Raw genomic sequence first — 15,593 nt, forward strand, 5'->3', positions numbered from 1 at the left:
AATGGAAAGTGCTGAGGGTGGCTGGCTGAAATTAGCCCATTCCTTCATGTTGTTCGAACACAAATCAATTAAGTTAACTAAATTGTGTGGGTAGCGATGTCGCCTCACAGCAATAAGATCACTGGTTCGAGCCTCGGCTGGATCAGTTGGCATTTCTGTGTGGAGTTTGCATGTTCTCCCAGTGATCGCGTGGGTTTCCTCCAGGTGCTCCGGTTTCCCCCACAGGTGAATTGGGTAAGCTACATTTTCCGTAGTGTACGAGTGTGAATGAGTGTTTCCCAGTGATGGGTTGCGGCTGGAAGGGCATCTGCTGCATAAAGCATATGCTGGATAAGTTGGCGGTTCATTCCACTGTGACCTTCATATTAGGTTACAGCATTGCACATATGCGGGGTTCCACATACAGTAAATCCTTCACGGTGTCTTAACAAAAATTTATTAAGTTGACTTGATATTTTTTACAAATTTAGGAGGATTGAAAAAAAAATAATAATTAAGTTGTCCCAGAAAGAATTAAGAATTGATGTTGTTTCAACTCATTTTATATAAGTAGTTTGAACATGCAGCAAAAGTATATACATACATACATACTTATATACACACACACACACACACACACACACACAAGTATAAGTTATAATAATAATAATAATAATAAGAACAACAACAACAACAATAAATATATATACACACTTGCATACATGCATGCATACACACATCCATATCTATCTATCTATCTATCTATCTATCTATCTATCTATCTATCTATCTATATATATATATATATATATATATATATATATATATATATATATATATATATATATATATATATATACTCAGCATGTCAGACTGTAAACACTAGGTGGCGATAACAGAAGGTCGGCACGACAGACCCTCCTCAGAAAAGCAGAGGAGTGAATGCTGGAAGTTCCTCATATTCATTCCTCTGTGTTCAGGATGTTTCTTTGCACGTTTAGGAACTCGGGTGCAAATGATAATAAACTAGATCTGACGGAAACATCTGTGAACTTTGAACTGACAAACTGCTGATGGTGTATATGTTGCATGTGACCGAGTGCAGTTCAGTCAGACACGAACAGACCACACATTGGATAAAAAAACAATAATGACCAAATCAAACAGTAAGTTATCTATCTATCTATCTATCTATCTATCTATCTATCTATCTATCTATCTATCTATCTATCTATCTATCTATCTATCTATCTATCTATCTATCTATCTATCTATCTATCTATCTATCTATCTATCTATCTGTCTGTCTGTCTGTCTGTCTGTCTGTCTGTCTGTCTATCTATCTATCTATCTATCGCATTATTACGCGAACAAACATTTTCATTGTGTTTCCATTGTTGCACCAAAAATGAAAATTCCTTTAAAGTTTACTTACTTTATTGTCCTCGTGTTGTTCAATATTAAATTATGTCGTTTTGGACAGACTTGGTAGTGGGCTAGTTGAGGAATATTCCACTTGTATATGCCTACATGGAGTTTTGGAGTAGAAAAAATAATCTATGCATGTTGATTAACGTTTGCCGGTTAACGTTGTTCATTTTAAAATCCGCGAGACGTTAAGCTTATGTAGCGGTGGAATGTCGTTTAACTACTCTCTTTTTAAGTTACTACTGATATACATCTTAAACAATGTAAAACAATAAAGTTTCAAAATAACTAAAGTGGATAAAATGTAAAACCTTAACCTTCTGTTTGCGCTCATAGTTTCGACCACGCCTATTTGTCTATAATTAGTGTTTCCTCAGGTGTTTTAAGTTATTTTTTTTTCGCGGGATTTGCATGGACGGAAACAGATGGATGCCCCTATTGTCCTTTATTTTCTTCATAAGTCATATAAAAAAAAAAAATCGAAGGTGTGCATAAAAATAAAAGTAACTTATGTGAGAGTCCACACAATTTCAATTCATCCTTATTTCTATAGGGCTTTTACAATGTAGATTGTGTTAAAGCAGCTTAACATAGAAGGTCCAGTAAATTGAAACTTTGTCAGTTCAGTATTCAGAGTTTTAGTTCAGTTCGGTTCAGTGTGGTTTAAATTTCACTGCTAAAAATCCAAACACTGAAGAGAAAATCCATCTATGTGCAGCTCCACAAGTCCTAACTGCAAGTGTGTTTGCTGAGGTGTACATTACCCATTATGTTATGTTAAACTTGCCTAACATACCTAACATAGCATAGAACATTTCAACAAAATCATAAACATAAATAAATAAAAAAATCCTTGAGTTTTTGAAAATAGTTAACAAAATAGTATAAAAGTTTTACAACGAATGTTTGTTTAATTGTATTATTACTATCAGTATGTTTATCAGGGTTATTAAAGTTTAAACAAATACCTAACTATTATAGCTTAAACTTTTTCAGTTAGCGAGTAAATATTTTACATTTAGGTGAACTTGATGCACTATAAAAATATATTATATAGTGCTATAGAAAAAAGTATGTATATATAACCCCAGATTAAAAAAGGGACTAAGCCGATTGATTTAAAGAAAATGAATGAATATATATATTTACTTTAGTTTATAAAAAAAACTTTTTTATATCACAATGGCACAACAATTTTACTAAATATTTATATAAATATGAAAAAAATCAACATTTAAAGTGCATCAAAACCTTTCATCAAAGTTGTCCAAAAACTATTGAACAACACTCATTCTTATGTGTATATATATCTGTCCCTCCAGGATTTTTCAGGAACATTTTTAAGACTGATTTGCTAGACTGAAGTTTTGGTTTAGTTTTTGTTTTGCTTTAAAAAAGTACATTTTTATATTGCAATAATTTTAAAAACTTTTCATTTTTATCTCAAGTACCATTGAACTCCATCCTTCCTTCAGGTCCTCCTTCCTGGAAGAACTAATATTTTTATGCATTTTTCAAGTTGTTTTCTCTATTTGAATTACAGTGCTCTGCATATATAAGTACACCCCTCACAAATCTCTGCTTTAGATGAATATTTTCTATAGGATGCTATACAATATTATATTTGTGCAAATACCAAAATGCCAAATCTGGAACTAATCTAACAAAATAACCTCTGATAACAGTCCAAAATTAGTACAATAGTACATAATTTATATGTTAGGGAAAATATTAAACAAACATTTTTAAGAGCAAAATTCAAGAGAAACGATAAATGTATAACATTTAGTTCAACTTTTGTTGTTTATATATATTTTCCTAATATTTTGCATGAATTTTAATGTATAATCGTTCTATTTCTAGGATAATCAGTGACTAAAATATTATTTTAATAAAAATATAAATTTATTAAATCTGTTTTGTTCAAATGCTCCAAAATATATGACCTATACTTACTGAGAAATAAATAAAAATAATCATTTTCAAAATGAGGTGTACTTATTTATGTTGAGCACTGTATTTCTATTTGCTTTATCCACTGGTAATTGCTTTTCATTGTCTTCCAGTGCACATCGTGATCCGCCGCTATCAGCCGTCCGACCGTGAGGCTGTGGAAACAGTTTTTCGGGAGGCAATAGAAGAGCACATCAATCCCGCATTCATGTACGCTATGACCCGACCGTTGCACATCACCATTAGCCTCTTCATTTATGTTAGCGTTTACATGCTGAGCACATACTCCCTGGTTCTAGCCTTGATGTGTGGAGGATCCTGGATAGGCCTGGTCTACTTCTGCTGCTATGAGTTTTATGCTGGATACGTCCGGTCCAGATTAAACACGGACATGAAGGATATTTCTGCGTACTACCTCGAAAATCCTGATAACTGCTTCTGGGTTGCAGAAGCTGAGATTGAAGGCCGGCCTCAGGTTTTGGGTATGGTTGCTGTGGAGGGTAAAAAGGAGTCTGAAAAGTACGGAGAGCTTTACAGGATGATTGTTTCATCCGCTTGTCGCCGTACTGGACTCGGTGTAAGGTTGGCTCAGACTGCTGAAGACTTCTGTAGGGAGCGCGGCTTCTCAAAGATCATGCTTTCCACTTCTTCGACACAGAAAGCAGCCGTGGCTTTGTACTTTAAGCTGGGTTTTAAACTGCTCCGGGTTCACACTCAGACTGAGAGCATGCAGTGGATGATCTGGATGACCAGAGCCACCATTCTGACCATGGAGAAGAAGATCTTTTAAAGAAAGAAATACTTTAATAAGGAGTTTAAATAGTTTTATAATCCTACTTGATAAAAACAGTCTGCAGAAACACTTCTCCCTTTGTACTTGTCATCAGAGGGGGAAAGCCCCACCCTCTAGTGACGATCTCTCCCTCATTAGCGTAGACAGCCCTGAGAGAGAAGCAGCTGTCTGTTATTAGAGTTTTCCCACTCAGGCTCATTCTGAAAATGTACTGCTATATACTTTTCTAGAGAGCGCCAAATATGTCCCAGGAGGTGTGTTTTTGGAAGTTTTTGTTTTCATGGATCCACCACAGGCCGCTGTGTATGCTTTTTCAGATCTTACATTTCTCTCGAGTGCTATTTGCACCTGCTCTTTTCACATAAATCCACCAGTGGCCGCTGTCAACTGACTTACTTAATGACTGACGGATTGACTGACCTCCACCCACTTACTAAACCCAGCTGACAGTTTTAAAAAAACAATCCAGAAAAAGAAAAGCTCTCGCCTGGGCTTTTACAATTTTTTCAGATTTTACCACATTCCCACCCTGTTATTTACTTGTTTATTTAATTTTTTTGGTTTTTGTCTTATCCGCTTTCTGGAACCGTTCTTTGCCGGAGTCGAACCCTGTCATTGTGCTCAACTCCCCTTTGCATCTCAAGTCCTCCGGCGTACATGGTGTTCTACCGGACAAACTGCAAAAAATATATTTTTCAATAAATATAACAATTTATTTATATTTATTATAAATAAATACCATTATTAATAATATAATTATACAATTATTATTCTAAATAAATAACAGAAATCTATCCTAAATGTTACTAGAAAACCAGGGCGTAGATTGTGCCGGAACATGCCTGATCTGGCACCTCTGAAATCTGATCTGGCACCTCATTTTACAGATGCCCCTCCTCAACTGCCTGACTCCCCCGTCCGCTGTTCACTTTCGTGCCTCCCCCCACCTCACTCCACTATACACTGCCAAATCAACCACAACCCCACCCCCCGCCCCTGCTTTACACTTGCTTGCGCCACACCTCTCCATTGTCGGAAAACATGCTGGATCCGGTACCCCAATATGTTCCAGGACCTCTCATGTAACAAATTAAGCACTGTAGAAAACAATATATAAACTGGAGTGATGTGTTAAGATCACTTAAGAAATCTGTTGCATGAATATTAATTATGACAATTCTGTAGAATACTAAAAATAAATATGTTTTATAGAATTATTTGTTGTCTTAGACCCGACTCATGGCCGAGACTTAATGTTGTGAAGTCTCACCTCCCTTATCCCTCCTTTCTGCTTTATAGCCATGCTCAGTGAAAGTAACATCATCATCATCATATTATATTAAACTTTAGCTATTTCGACTTGCAAAACTCGCTACGTGCTGATACACCTGCACAAAAGGCTGATACTCCGGTTTCTCGTCGCATGAGCCGCGCGTATTTTACCGGTGTACATGCAAACAACTGGGATTCACACAGGAGCGCATGCGTCAGTTTGCTTTCACCGGCGTTGGTTCGGTTGCACATTGACAGGGATGGAAAGTAATGAAGTACAAATACTTCGCTTCTGTACTTAAGTAGATTTTTCTGGTATCAGTACTTTACTATATATTGTTCTGACAACTTTTTATCTTTACTCCTTACATTTTTACACAAATATCTGTACGTTTTGCTCCTTTCATTTTTAATTTAGACTCGTTACTTTCGCTTTAATGTGTTTTGTGGAGCGGTCTATATTGTTTCTTGTCACAATTTGAACGTCTTATTGATTCAGTTCATCTATTCTTCGTCATTGCAAGCCTGTCCGCTGCATTGCGCGGCTTTTTCAATCTCTGATTGCGCAGCATAAGTAGGCTTGCTTATTAACAGAACGGTGCATGAGAAAGAGGAAGTCCGCGATTATTGTCATGTTCATGAAGGGTAACAAGATGCATTTTGGTCGATTAGATCACAGGTAAAACAAGAGACACATTTCTTTTGAAATCTGGCATTTAGATGGAGTTAAAGTCTTTTGTCCACTTCCGACCATGTTGTACCGTACTTGTCTGATCTCTCAATCTATACCGCAGGGGCAAAACACCAATCATGTGTACAGTTAGTACTAAAGCAATTCAATACCCATGAATACATTCAAGTCAAGTCAAGTCAACTTTATTGTCAATCAAACCATGCAACAGTACATTACACAGCAGACTGAAATTGCGTTTCTCCCATACTCCAATGTGCAATTTAAAAACAAAACATGACACGCACTAGACAAACTAAACATTTAACTAATATAGTACATTCAATGAGGTTTATTTCCCTTGTTTTCAACGAGTTCATATTTCCTAGTACAGAATTTATTCTGTTATATAGTTTTAACATGTATATTAAATACACTGTAGTCTTATTTAAATTTGTTAGATAGATTGTTGGTAGATAAATATTTTAGAACATCAAAACTATTTATACTGGGTCATTTATGAATAAAAATATAATGCAAAGGATCAGGAATTTATCATGTGAAAAAAGAAAAAAAAAAGATGATGCAGAAATGTCTTAACAGCATTAATAACTTCTTATCTGTTCAATAAAATATGCACAATACTTGGAAAACAAACAAACAAATCATATGAGCTGCATGATTGTTGCTGTAGGCAAATACATTCCGTTTATTTAATCAAAAGAAAAAACTAAAATATGTTTTGGACAAAATGAAGTGTTAAATTTAAGACATTTATTAATAATAAATACAGTATAGGCAGAAGAATTACCTTTTAGAATATAGGAATGAGAATGGCAGCTGTTGTTCTTAACAGCCGTAAAGTTTTGTGTCCAAATTGGCAACAAAATCTTTACAAAAAAATTAAAAGTCTGAAATTTTTCCTTAAGTCTGATGGTCACTGTACCATAAAATTAATGTGTAAGTATTCAAAGTCACAACCCGAGGACAGTACGAAATTATATGTAAGCTGTTTGCTTCCATGTTTATGTAAATCATTAAAAGTTGTATTATAGCAAGAATAGATTCTGAAGCAGTTACTCACATTCTGGGTTTCTTGTTTACACCTCTGCACTGGCAGTGCCAATTTCCATTCTTGCTATCAAAGGTGCAGACAGTTCTTCCAAACTTGTATCAATTGTCCTTTTTAACAGTATACACTGAAAAGTATATATATCTCTTAGAAAGGCCATGCTCGCCCCCAAAAATAGGATGAACGCAGTCTTCAGAGCAAGCCTTCTGGTTTAGTGCTGTGCATTCTTCTTTCCTTGATTTTGAACAGAGTCCCTTTTCTGACAGCTGCAGCATGGAATCATTGTGTAGTGCTGGTGGAGGACTGTAGGATGTTGCTGTCCTGGTCCTTTCTAAGTGAAAACATTCTTTTCCCGGGATTCCACTGTTTGCAGCAATACACATGAAGTCTGTGAATGCTTGCTCTTCACAGGCAAAATATTTTAAAACAGATGAGTTTTGAACATGGATGGGTAGTCTCATCCCATGATATTCTTTTGTTGTGACATATATTGCATTCCCTGAATCAACACATATCATTGGCTCCTGTCTGCCATGTTGCTGTCTTTCATGTCTTTGAATGTTGGAAGAATTAGTGAAAAGAATCCCACATTTGTTGCAGAACAGGTCCTTTTCTCAACTGGTTCTACAGGGACAGTGTCTAGGCAAGGTTCTCTGTCATCTAAGAAATATTATGAAACATGCCATTATGATATTTTCCACTTTATTTTCTTTGCAATGATTTTCTATAATGATGGGTATGTATCAAGTACTGACCTGTGTTTTTTTTTCTGCTAACATCAGACTTTTTTTGGCAAACAACAGAGACAACGAAATAAAACAACTCATTACAAAATGAAGAATGTATAAATTAATAGTACAATTTTTTGACAATACACTTACTGTGTTTTTTTTTTTAAAATGGTACTTGAAATCACAAGACCTCTGAATTATTTCTTGCACTTTTCACAGTGCCAATGGCTCCTCTTCTTTTATCAAAAGAAAAAACTAATATATGTTTTGCCGTAAAGTTAAGTGTTGTGTCCAATTTGGCAACAAAATCTTTACAAAAAAATTTGAAATGTAAGTTATTTTGTATAGATGTATACATGATGTGCGGTATACTTACCATGAAACTAAAACGGGCATAGTAATGAAGACTTTTTACTTTTGAACATTTTTCAGGCCGTACTTCTTTACTTTTACTTGAGTACAAAAGTGTAGTTAGTACTTTAACTTTTACCAGAGTCGTTTTAAACAACAGTATCTGTACCTCTACTTGAGTAAAGGATGTCTGCACATAAAGAATAACAAACCTGCGCCTGCAAAAGATGCCAAATGTGAATGGCTTCTGACGTCTTTATTCTGGGATTACCACTCTAAATTAATACACCTGCATAAAGTAAATCATATCTCAACGCTTTTACTACCTTTTATTTTTTTTTTGCTTTTTGCACCATCTCACCATGCCCCCTAACCCCACAGTCCAAAAACATGTATGTGGGAATTGAATAAACTAAATTGTCTGTAGTATATGTGTGTGAATGAGTGTGTATGGGTGGTTTCCAGTACTGGGTTACTTGCAACTAAGGGCATCCGCTGAATAAAACATATGCTAGTTAAGTTGGCAGTTCATTCCACTGTGGAAACCCCTGATGAATAAAGGGACTAAGCTGAAGGAAAATAATTGAATGAATGTGTTCAACAGAAGAAAGAAACTCCAAGGTTTTGGAGCCACTTAAGGGTCAGAAAATAATGAATTTTGTTTGTTTGTTTTGTTTTTAAGTGAATATCACCTATAATAATGGTAGGAATTGAAATTATTTTGGTAGTTTTAATCAGTGTGTGCCGTTTTATAATCACAGCTGTATTGTTGTATTGACTTTGTACAGAAGTTTTATATCACAAAGGAAATTATGTTTTTATTAAAGATTTTTCACTTTTGAGTTTTATTTTTTGTTTATTTTTAATGCATTACACTCCATGTTGAATTTAATAACAACCGGGGTTATTATGCCACTAAAACAATGAAACCACAGCCACTTTTGCTTCCTGAAATAAAATAAACGTTATATTTATAATATTTCAGATAGTTAGCAAGGAACTATAATAGCTATAATGACTAATTAAATAGGGGCGACTAAAATGGTGGCTCAGTAGTTAGCACTGTTGCCTCACAGCAAGAAGGTTGCTAGTTTGAGCCCTGGCTGGGCCAGTTGGCATTTCTGTGTGGAGTTTGCATGTTCTCCCCGTGTTAGTGTGGGTTTTTTTCCGGGTGCTCCGGTTTCCCCCACAGTCCAAAGATATGTGCTGTAGGTGAATTGAATAATACCACTTTTTCGGCACCCTTTCGAAAGGGTACCAAACTCGAGAAAGGGTACCAAAAGGCGGAGCCACACGCACAGCTGAACGCCATTGGTTTACAGAGATACGTCATTCGCTTACAACAAGCCAGAATGAAAACAAAAAACCCGCCATGTTTGAAATACACAGCGAGAGATTAAAGCGGAATTTTAAATACATATAATAGCGAGCCATGGTCGATCTGGGCTCAAACAAACCTAGTCGTCATCTTGATGAACAGCCACAAATTCAAGAAGAAGAGCAGATTTACCCTGTGCCCCGTAGTTTTTACGAGCCAGTCTGAGGCGCGAGCGGCTTCGCTTTCTTGCTAGCGCTCGCGTGTGTCTAACATTATATCTGAAATAACAAACTTCTTGAGCTGATGATAATAACCTTCGCTTGATTATTGACGTGCTTTTAAAACCCGATCCTGTCAGACACTGACAAACGCGAGAGTGAAGCGCGAAAAGCCGGGAAAAAAGGAGCACATTATTTCTTCAGCAAACATGAACAAAATGCCATGTATAACTAACTTATTATCTTCACCTTTTGGACTAATATGAACCGGGAATGACGGAATTACTCTCTAACAGAGGCTACATGTGCTGCTGAAGATTACAGACACAGATAAGAGGTTTTCGCTGACTGTAGGCTATAATTTCTGTTGTTTTGAACCTAAATACTGACGAAATGTCTGCTATATGTAGTTCTTCTGTAGTTGGTAACATATCGGAGACTGTAAGGGGCTGTATGTGTTTATATATGTTCATTTATTTAGGTATTTAATATAATTACAATTCTTTGATCTGCAGTTATAATCAACTCATGTTCATTGAAAAGAACCGAACCGTACCATACTGTTCCAGTCAGTGGAAACGAGCCATAAGCTGAAGAAAAATGAATGAATTATCAAGCAGGGTTATTATTATGCTACTAAAAGAATGAAACTAAAGCCATTTTTGCTATTTGAAATAAAATAAACATATTTTCTAATAAATCAGATAGTTGGCAAGTAAATATAATAACTATTTAAATATAATAACTGAAACTAAAATAAACATCAATATACAATATTTAAAAAGATAAAAAAAAGCACTAAATTGACAATTATTTTGCTAAAATATAGAAAATTAAACATCCGGCCATTGACAGGAGGATCTGATGCCTGCTCAGCTGAAGGTTAATGACTAAATGCTGGGTAATGATTTTTATTGTTTAATAATCTGTTTTATGATGTTTTATAATCATAGGCGCATTGTATTGTATTTTTATAACTCTTTTATACAACACAAATGCAATTAAGATTTTATGAAAAGGTTGTTTATTTTTTGATTGTTATTAGATTTTATAATACTTTTTATTACACTTGTAATACATTTATAAGTGTAATATTATGTTACATATAAACATTTGATTCTATTTTATTTCAGTAAGTATTTAAATTTTCATTTCCAAGGAATGTGTCTGATTTCATTTTGTCTGACTTTATTTAATAAAATAACTCAAACTAAAATTAAAAACACCACAAAAATCAAACTTAAACTAAAATAAATAAAGCCAATTTAAAAAAACTGTTATAAAAAGCTTGGAATATGTCTTATTTTTCTTAATACCATATTAAAATAAGTAAAATTAAAAAATTAATTATTATTACAGTAATAGAAGCTGGTTGTCAATATACAAACCTTATGTTTCTGATTTTGGTAAACTCACCATGCTGTACTGCTGCTAAAAAGACACTAGAGGGAGACATCGACCTTCAAATTTACATTCTCTCTGTAGCAGATTTCTTTTAAAAACGGGGTCTTTTATAACTAAACTGCAGATTGGTCAAAGTGTGATGCGTTTACCAGTTTAACTGTACAGTACGTAAAAGGTTTTTATTATTTTGTGAAACGTGATACTGCATTTTAATGCAAAAATATCTATTATTCTGCTACTAAGAATATTGTAGTTGCAATGTATTACCTTCCCTTCCCACCATCCCTTATAATGGTGTTTGAACAATATCACTTCAGAAAAAAAACAATGTTTTAGTACCTTTCCATTACATACAGTTGAAGTCAGAATTATTAGCCCCCCTTTGATTTTTTTCTTCCTTTTTGAATATTTCCCAAATGATGTTTAACAGAGCAAGGAAATTTTCACAGTATGTCTGATAATATTTTTTCTTCTGGAGAAAATCTTATTTGTTTTATTTCAGCTAGAATAAAAGCAGTTTTTAATTTTTTATACACCATTTTAAGGTCAATATTATTAGCCCCTTTAAGCTATATTTTTCCGAAAGTCTACAGAACAAACCATCATTATACAATAACTTGCCTAATTACTCTAACCTGCCTAGTTACCCTAATTAACCTAGTTAAGCCTTTAAATGTCACTTTAAGCTGTATAGAAGTGTCTTGAAAAATATCTAGTCAAATATTATTTACTGTCATCATGACAAAGATAAAATAAATCAGTTATTAGAAATGAGTTATTAAAACTATTATGATTAGAAATGTGCTGAAAAAAATCTTTCATCTCTCCGATAAACAGAAATCGGGGAAAAAAATAAACAGGGGGGCTAATAATTCTGACTTCAACTGTATACTTTAATACTTCACAGTCTCCCAATGATAATACTTTACAAAGATATTAATATCTATCTATCTATCTATCTATCTATCTATCTATCTATCTATCTATCTATCTATCTATCTATCTATCTATCTATCTATCTATCTATAATTGTTTTCTATTTGAATATATTTTTAATTGTAATTCATTTTAAGTTTATTAATTAAATGCTTAATTTTTTCAACCCCATTACTCTAGTCATAAGCATCACATGATCATTAAAAACATTATAGTTTACACTGAGGAAGGGCAGAAGGTTGCTGAAGAACTACTGCTGTCTGGGCTTTCGCTGCCTTTCTACAGCTCCCTTTCGTCATGTGTTCAATACTTTTTTCCTGCGTCATTTCATTTCATTACACATAACTTCATTTATATTTAAGGTAATATTTTAAAGTTGTAAATTATTAATATTAAATAAGGGATTTAAATATAAATTTTAATTTAAAACTGATTAAACTGATTTAATTTTAAACTATTTAAAAGTACATTTCATGGAACATATATAATTAAAAATAAATCATATATATATAAATAAAAAAAATAAAATAATTATATATATATATATATATATATATATATATATATATATATATATATATAAATAAAATCAGATTTTTATGAATATTAAAAATTATTTTCTTAATTATAAAAATTTGCAATAATGTTGAATTCTCCTCTTTCTGTAATAGCAATTGGCAACTCATACAGAGATTACAGTCCACATTTACCTGTGAGCAAAGATGTCTTGAAGTGAATGACCTGGTAAAGATATGAAAGCTTCCACTTTGCTGCATGAATGATAAGGAGATTGCTGATAATGCATGCTCATAAAACATGTAGGTGTGTTGGGTTTCTGCAGGTTAAACCAGTGTCATTCAGGTCAAGCGTGTAGAAAAGGTTATGTAAATCTGGTTATGATGCTATTCAAAAGAAAAAAAAATTTCCATACAGTTAAAATGGTAAGGGACTACAGGGACTACACTGCCAGCCATTGAGGACATCCAGAAGAAACACTGTCTGCGCCGAGCACGCAGTATTCTTAAGGACACCTCTCACCCTGCTCACAGACTGTTTTCTCTCCTGCCTTCCGGCAGGCGCTTCAGGCTCCCCCGGACAAAAACCAGCAGACTGAGGAACAGCTTTTTCCCCAGAGCTGTCTTCCTTTTGAACTCTGCCCCTCACTGACTCTTTTGCCCCCCCCCCAATACACCCCCCACACTCCTCTAACTTATACTCCTCACAATCACTGCACTATTTAACATTTGCACATTTAAAGTTTGCACATATTCATTGCACTGATTCATTTACTTGAACTGTACATACCCACAGCACATGGACATTTGTAATTATGTTTATCTATCTGCCACTCCTGATTATTAATAGCATCCTGTACATATATTCATTTATGCAAATCTCTGTTCATAGCTAATACAACCTGTATATAATGTTGATAGTACATCCATCTGTAAATATCACCATAGTTTTTCTATAACTGCACTTTATAACGTATACCTGTATCCTGCACTTGCTGCTGTTGCACTGCTGGTTAGACCTAAACTGCATTTCGTTGCCTTGTACTTGTACATGTGTAATGACAATAAAGTTGAATCTAATCTAATCTAATCTAAATACTGCAGCAGAATTGTGAAATATACTGCAATATAAAGAAATATTTACTATTTGAATGTGTTTTCAAATATCAATGTTGTTGTTTCTGTGATTTAAAACATTTCAGCATTATTACTCCAGTTAACACCCTATTCACACTGGGCATCAGCTTCAACGCTTCCCATTCACTTTGAATGGGTGACGTCAAGCGTTGTCGAACTGCATTGTGGATCCGTCGGCGCCACTTCAGTGGCGTTGCTCACTGCAGAAGTTTGGACTTGCTCAACTTTTCAAGTGCCGACGGAAGCGTCAGCCAATCAGATCGCTGTATGCAAATACACCAGCTCAGACAGTAGCCGATTGCTGACTAATTTCATTGGCTGACGCTGGTATGACGATCGCTTCAGCCCTAACTTCAGACACACCCTTTGTCAAGCGTTGGAAGCCTGAAGCCCTGTGTGAATTGGGCATAAGGGTCATGTGATCTTTCAAAACATTGATCTTATAACATTAAGATAATATTTCAGTTAATATTTGAGGTATTTGAGTGCATGTCCTTGGACTGCTGGAAGGAACTAGGCCAAAAAGAAAATGAATGAATGAATGTCATGTGACCATCAGGAAGAATGCAGCATCTCATATCTCACAGGACGCGTTCTGTGTTCTCACAGTCTCCCAAGTTCGTTCTTTTGATGTAACCTGTCAAGATCAGTCTCCACTGGAACCCAAGTCCGTTCTTTGTGTTCTTGGAATTGAGAAACAGCCACGGTGTAGGATCGATAGTCATCCTTGCTCCTGTTGTTGTCATCAATCTGGCAACCTGCATTTGAGTGAAGTGAAAAAGGGTTTTGAATTACAAGTGCAATTCCTAGTTCAACCACTGGGTGTCAATCTTACATACTGCGCTTTAATAAGGGTGTTGCCACCCAGGCTCATTCTGAAAAGAAGTCCCGTGGACGTTTCTGGAGACTGCAAAATACATCCCGGGAGATACGTATTTTTGCAGTTTTTGTTTTCGCGAATCCATGAGAGGCCGATGTGTGTGCTTTTTCGCTTCTCAGATGTCTCCCGCGAGTGCCGTTTGTGCCCGCGCTGTTCTCGCGTAAACCCATCAGAGCCTGCTGTCGAACGAATGTCTGTCTGTCCGACTGGCTGAATGATTGACTGGGCGACCAGCCAATCGGCCAGCCGACACACCTTCCTCCTTCCCTGAACCCAACCAATTTTACGATTGACCCGCCAGCCCGCTTACTTCCCTAAACCCAACCAACAATTTACAAAGCCCTCCAGAAAAAGAAAAGCCCTCATCTAATTTTTACCACGTTTTCAGACTTTACCACATTCTCACCCTGTTATGAACTTGTTCACTTTTGTTTCTTGGATTCTGTTTTTGTCTTACCTGATTTCTGGAACGGCTCATCCACGGACTCGAACCTGGTCGTCGTCGTCATGGTCAGCTCATCGTCGACGCACAGGACGAGCTAACTGGACAAACTGGTAGCGGCGGGAAAGCCCTCCACAAAAAGGTAAGCGGTCAGCCGGTAAGGGCTAAAAGGAACGGCGTCATACCGCCCCGTAGCGTTCACTTAAAAAAATGAAATGCAGCCATACCTACCTCCGGCTACATAATTCGCGGTCTCCAGAAACGTCCGCGGGGACTACGTTTTCAGAATGAGCCTGGGTTGGGTAATTCAGGATGCTACATCAAAAAACCTTTTCTTATTTTCTGTTCATAAATTGATAAAAGACTATACAGTAGAGAGAGTTGTTGTGTTGTGTTTTTTTTGACACTGAACAAGCAGAAATCCTTACATCTTACACTGTAAAAAATATTTGTTAATTAACAGTTTCCATATTTTGTGCTTTCCTTTTATTTAC

The 15,593-nt window shown here is 35.5% G+C and overlaps 1 protein-coding gene and 1 pseudogene across 1 annotated transcript; one reads left to right on the top strand and one right to left on the bottom strand.

Annotated features, from left to right (window-relative positions):
- Nucleotides 1-922: 922 nt before the first annotated feature.
- nat8l2 (N-acetyltransferase 8-like 2) lies at nucleotides 923-7,546 on the top strand. Its single transcript, XM_056460618.1, has 2 exons — nucleotides 923-1,145; nucleotides 3,474-7,546. The coding sequence occupies exons 1-2, from the start codon at nucleotides 1,130-1,132 to the stop codon at nucleotides 4,148-4,150; spliced, it is 693 nt and encodes a 230-aa protein (XP_056316593.1). The 5' UTR covers nucleotides 923-1,129; the 3' UTR covers nucleotides 4,151-7,546.
- Nucleotides 7,176-15,166, bottom strand: LOC130231270 (uncharacterized; annotated as a pseudogene).
- Nucleotides 15,167-15,593: the final 427 nt, after the last annotated feature.

Source organism: Danio aesculapii, chromosome 6, assembly GCF_903798145.1.
Source record: "Danio aesculapii chromosome 6, fDanAes4.1, whole genome shotgun sequence".
Lineage (NCBI taxonomy): Eukaryota > Metazoa > Chordata > Actinopteri > Cypriniformes > Danionidae > Danio > Danio aesculapii.